The sequence below is a fragment of the Erigeron canadensis genome, chromosome 3 (assembly GCF_010389155.1).
Source record: "Erigeron canadensis isolate Cc75 chromosome 3, C_canadensis_v1, whole genome shotgun sequence".
NCBI lineage: Eukaryota > Viridiplantae > Streptophyta > Magnoliopsida > Asterales > Asteraceae > Erigeron > Erigeron canadensis.
In genome coordinates, this window is record NC_057763.1 from 32,089,660 (window position 1) to 32,095,659 (window position 6,000).

At 33.4% G+C, this 6,000-nt stretch overlaps 1 protein-coding gene across 1 annotated transcript; it reads right to left on the reverse strand.

Moving 5' to 3' along the window:
• Positions 1-3,080: 3,080 nt before the first annotated feature.
• On the reverse strand, positions 3,081-5,318 carry LOC122593174 (9-cis-epoxycarotenoid dioxygenase NCED1, chloroplastic-like). The gene has a single exon (XM_043765544.1). It carries the CDS (start codon positions 5,232-5,234, stop codon positions 3,441-3,443), a length of 1,794 nt encoding a protein of 597 aa, XP_043621479.1. The 5' UTR covers positions 5,235-5,318; the 3' UTR covers positions 3,081-3,440.
• Between the last annotated feature and the right edge of the window lie 682 nt (positions 5,319-6,000).

Below are 6,000 nucleotides of genomic sequence, written 5' to 3' on the forward strand. Positions count from 1 at the left end.
TTTCCATTTTCTTTCTTTTATCTTAAAATTTAATTTCATAATCTATATTGACCGCTAATTTGCATGGCGTATATCTTTACAATGTGCGGTATGCTTGTTGATAAACTTGTCTAACCTAACTTGTTTATCGGTGTATCACATAAGTTTGTTCAAAAGTTTTGGACCAAATCAAGGACCTATTGATGTGAAATTTCGTGGGACCAAATGTACCAATTTGTGGTGTGAATGATCGAAAGCAAATACGGGTTCGGCATAAAATATTGATCTATAATAGAAGGGTGTGATATGTGCACATGGAAAATCAAAAGGTTGTCTAGTGAAACATGAAACAGAGTCTATGATTGGTGGGAGTGTTGCTATTGCTTTTGTACTCGTGTATTGTCTTTTTGTCCTTCAAAGAAGCAAAATGTTTTGTAGTTGTGCATGTAATTGTCTATAATAAATGCGTGCTTTGGACAACATCACTTGGCCAAGTAGAACTTAATAATAAATTTCTTTAAATGTTTATTTAAATGTTTGAATGATGCAATGCGACTTCAAGTTTGCTTACTTGAATCTGTTAAATGTTATTCCCTCTGTCCCATTATTAGTTGTCATGTTAACTAATTTTGACCGTAAATAACTTTGTTTGTAATATATAGTAGTTGATGAAACTTATATGAACGAAAAGTACATTAAAAACCTAATTCATTCATATATTTTATATCAAGTGTTACATGACACAAACAAAGTTATTTACGGTTAAAGTTAGTCAACATGACAACTAACAATGAGACGGGGGGAGTATAAAGAGAAAGTGGTTACTAACATAGCAAAATAAAGTGTAGATGAAAAGATAAAAGGTTAAGATGTAGAATTCTGAAATGTAGATTTAAAAAAATTGAGAAGGAATTCCTTCAAGTTGTCTAACATGACTCATGTTAGGTAAATCTTGATTATTGGATTGAAATCCAATTGTTAAGATTTAAAATATCATCTTTGAATCATGATCATTGATTTCAATCCAATAGTCAAAATGTTTTAAACTTCAACTTAAAACTCAAGAGGATTCTTCTCAAAAAATATTGCTTAAATACTTCTAACGGGTTAATTTCACCAATTGAAATTAATACTTTTTCTTTTATATGTCATTTTACTTCCATAAACTTTATATCGTTTTGTAAAATCTAGTTTACTAACAAAATTCTAATAACATATATAATTTTGCCAATATAGTCTATGATGTTGTGCTCTTGTCAGGACAGAAAGGGCCCTAACGTTAGAAGGCAGACAACAAACTTATGGAGTATGTACACATCGGACGTATTGAGGCATCAATCAATCAATTATTATATAACAATGTCGATCATTAACATTATTAATTACTTTTATTTATAGATTTGTACTTTTATTGACGTGTTCACTAAAATTAATATTTTACTAGAGATGAGATGAATCCAACATTAAAGTAACCATTATTAAATATTTGATACAAAAAGAACAAGAGTTTGTTCATGGTATCTTCCAAAATCTAAACCGTTTTTTGTTAATTGTGGTCATTCATCACAGAAACATCATTAGTTTATTTTAACTTGTTTATTCCTTGAAAATTTTGTACCTTATATTATTTTTAAAAAATAGAGTTCGTTAAACATAACCTTAAAAGTTATGCATAAAACACAATAAACTTCAAACTATTGTATATAAAACAATTACTTCTTTAAAAAATATTTAGTGGCAATTAACAATTAACTTTAAAAAAATGTTTATTTGTTTATACAACCTTTGATTGAGAGGGTGTTTGAGAATGCGTTTTGAATTGATTATCTGATTATTACGTTCGTAAAACATAAATAATCTAAAAAAGTGTTTATGTGAAAAAGTGATTATCTGCTATGAAAACGCAGTTTTAAAGAAGCATGTAGCTACCTGCTAGTTTTAAAAATGCATAAATTATTTTGAAAACGCAAAATTTGTTTTGTAATCACAATAACAAACACCACTGAGTATCGATTTTAAGTTTTGGAGTTATAGTTAGCGAACTCTTAGAATAAATATGACACATGAAAATAAGACATTAGATATGACTTGGCCGTTTATTTCGGTGCTATCTCCTCAAATCATGCCTAACTTTGGCTTCCCTAATAATCTTAAAATCAATAGCATGTCGGCATACCCCTTGCCTTTTACAAAGTGTCATTTCAAGTCCCTTCATATTTTAATCCATAAAATCAAGTGTAGACTCTGTTTCTTGATATGCTCCTACCAACCGAAACCCATGCACCTTTTCAATCTTCCAATCACAAGTTCCAAATCTTAGTTTTTTTCAACGATAACATATACTCGGTATTAAATACTTATAATAATCGTAAATAAAAAATTTTAAAAAAATTATAATAATCGTAAATTATGCAACAAATCTAAATATGAAATGTGTCAAAACCAACAACTTACTCGAATTAGGTAATATGTTGATAACACTTAACACATTATTCAGATTGTAAGATAGACTGGCGTTTTAATAGTGAATTTTAACCAAATTTTCGTTTTTAGTGTTACGAGTATTATGTAATGTATGACACTTAAAAAGACACATATTCTACAATAATATTATTTATACTATATTATAAAGTAAATCTCTTTTTGTTTTTCAATGTTGAACCTAAATTTCAATATTGATTTTAATTTTAATAATTTATCAAAACTACATTAGATTAATAACCTAATATACTCGATATCACCTTCGTCACCACCACTTGTCCTCACCACCGCCGTCACCGCTACCTCCACGCGCCACCACAACCCGTCACCGCCGCCATTATAACGCCGCATCGTGCGAGCGTAACTCTAGTTGTACAATAACGAGCCGGTTTTTGATTTTCGAATAAGCAAATTTATAGGGCTAATTTGACTCTAATAGGAATGAAGAGGTACTTTAATTTTAAATTTTACATAACATAAGCCGGTAGTCACAAACTCACAATAAAACATAAATGGACTAAAAGAAACATTTTCACTTATTGTTTTGCTCAGTTTTACTGATTTGAAACTAAAAAGATTAAAGAGGTACACAAAGTTTAAGATTGAAGAGGTACGCAAAGTTTAAGATCAACATATACATAGTGTATATATACCAAATTACCAATATTCACAATGAAACATACATGGAGTGCAATAAAAACTAATTTCCACTCTTTGGTTGTTTAATTGTACCTTAATTTAACTTAACTACTACTAACTACCATCAGAGGAGAACCAGCTGAGCTTCATTTTCTAAGCCTACACCCAGAAACTACTAACTGGTCCCTCAAAAACCAAATACTTGAAAAAAGCCCCAAAAGAATTAAAAAAAAAAAAGGAACAGACTAAAAAAAAACACCCAATAATAGGGAGAGGTTTAAGGGGACTCTCCGGGGACGTACTGCAGCCATCACTCCGGTAAAATCTCGCCTTTTAAATTCCTAAGCCTGAGTTGCCAAATCCTTCGCACTAATAAACGTGCCGTGAAAGCCGTATGGAACACGGGATGGTAACTTGACCGTCGCTTCTAGTTCCATTGTCATTGCATTCACGATTTGGAGTTCTGATTCCCATGTTTTTTCGTCGTGGACGTAGGCCAAAATGTGGCCATCGTCCTCTCTGTCAGAGTTGGAGTCTCGAGGAAGAAAAAGTGGTTCCCCGCCATATTTTTCTTCCCCATAAATAAACTTTTTGGTTTCGCCAGTTGAAAGATCAACTTTGGCGAAACCAGACACCTTTGGCCAAGGCTCGGCTATTGCAAGATATGCAAATTGCGATTTACGGCCCAAAAGGTTTTTGTTCACCATTCCCGCTTCCAAGTTAACGTCGTTTTCAGGCGCAATTATTGCCTTACGTGTCGATTTCCCTGTTTTTAAATTCAAACGAATTTCGGACAAAACAGATTTTAACTCCTCGTTGCATTCATTAAAAATGGAATCCGCGGGAGTCATGCAGGACCCGATCACGACAACCTCGTCGTTTTCGGGTTCTTCCCACGCATTCCATAAATGAAAACAAAAACAATCCGGAACTTCAACCCATTTAATACCCGACCCATCTTCCGCATATTTATTAAGTACACCAAACCGCGACACTTTCTCTTTATCGTACACCACGGGCGACCCGCCCGTGATCATTTCGGACATCTTGAAAACAACCTGATGATCTGGCACAACTACAAAATTCTCCGTGATTGCAAAATCATGTACCATAGTAGGCTTTCCCAAATCAATAGCAACATCTTTTGATTTCTTACCATCAGGTGAAAATCGAAAGTACTTCAAGTATGGTTTTTGAATAACATCATAGCTGAGTGCAAACAGCTCACCCGAAACTGGGTCCAGTTTCGGGTGAGCAATCATAGTTGACTCAAGTTGACCATTAAAGTTATACCTTCCAGCGGTTTTTAAATCGCCGGAGGGTGTAACACGAACATGATAAGGCAAATCATCTTCCGACATCGCCAACAACCGGTTATTAAAATAAACCAAACCGGCGTTGGCGACCCCAATGCCTTTAGTATGATCAATGATCCCGCACAACCCACGTGCATAAAACAATAACAATTTCGCTATCCCGGAATGCCCATGTAATTCCCCAATTGCTTTGGGGAAAACCGGTTTCCCAATGGCTCGTTCTTGAACCAGCCGTTGGGTTTCAGTAAACCGGCAAGCATAACTTGCCGACCCATTTTCCAACTTCACGGCATAAATCATGCCGTCACCATCAAACAAATGATGGCCCGAAGTCGGCTCGAATAATGGGTTCGCACCGTTTCGTAAATAAACACCTTGTATATGTTCCGGGATTTTTCCGGTGACTGGCAAAGATTTTCTTACGGGCTGTTCCGGCACCGGAGCAAAATTTCCGGCGATCTGAACTTCTGGGTCGGCTGTTTTCGGTAAAGGCTGTAATCTTTCTTTTTCTTTAATGCCATCTTCAATAGCATCCAATGCCATTGCTGCAAATTTTTGTAAAAAGTTCCAATTTTTTGGGACATGTGGCAACGAAGTGAAAGATGGTAATTCTATTGAGTTTTTCTTAGGTGTTTGTTTTGGAATTTGAAGAATTGAAGGTGTTTGAAGTGCACAAGCAATTCTAGAATTTGGTTTTTGGTTAAAAGAAATAGAAGATGTTGAAAATGAACCAAAAACATCTTGTGTAGAAGAAGGTAAAAATTTGGTTTGTGTATTAGCCCAATTTTGAGTAGAAATAGAAGTAGTAGAAGAAGTCATTAGTATTGATTGGAGCTATTTTTGATTCTTGTGTGTGTAAAATTTTGGTGAAGTAGTGTGTGTATACTCCTTGTTGTGTTGTGTTGTTTGTGTTTTGATTTGAGGGAGAAAGTGGGAGTTGAAAGGGAGTATATATAGTGGAGGTGGTCCACCTTAAAATGGTGAAGTGAGACCACGTGTTGAGGAATTAGCAAAAGCTAGTTGAATGAACTATTGAAGATTTATTATTCCTTCCTCTATTAAAATGATGAACAATGAAAATATATTTTGGAGGCAGGTAGGTCATCATTATTCAATACAACAATTCGTTTAGCAAAGTATATTCTCTCATATTTCATATACTTTTAACGTGTCTAATAAACAAATATGGGCTTACATTGATATTTTCTTTATAACCGTAAATTTTTCTCTTTTAACATAAGTGTAGATTTACATATTAAAACAACTTTTTGATAAGGTGGCCAAAGCAAAATACAAAAGAAAATATATTAAGTATATAATGTCAACGTGTTATAAGGGCCAAAATAAGGGATGATCAATTTAAAAGAAAATAAAAAACAATTGAATTAAAAACATTTGAAATTTATAAACATATAATCTTTATCTCTTTTTTCATTCTCCATGTTCATCTTCTAAATATTTGTAACCTATGTGAAATAAAAAGTTAATCATAATCAAGTATATATACATGCATAAAATGTGAGTTAAGGATCCTTTAAAGTTGTTTTCAAATTTACTAATAAAGTTAAGAAAAATTTATAATAAA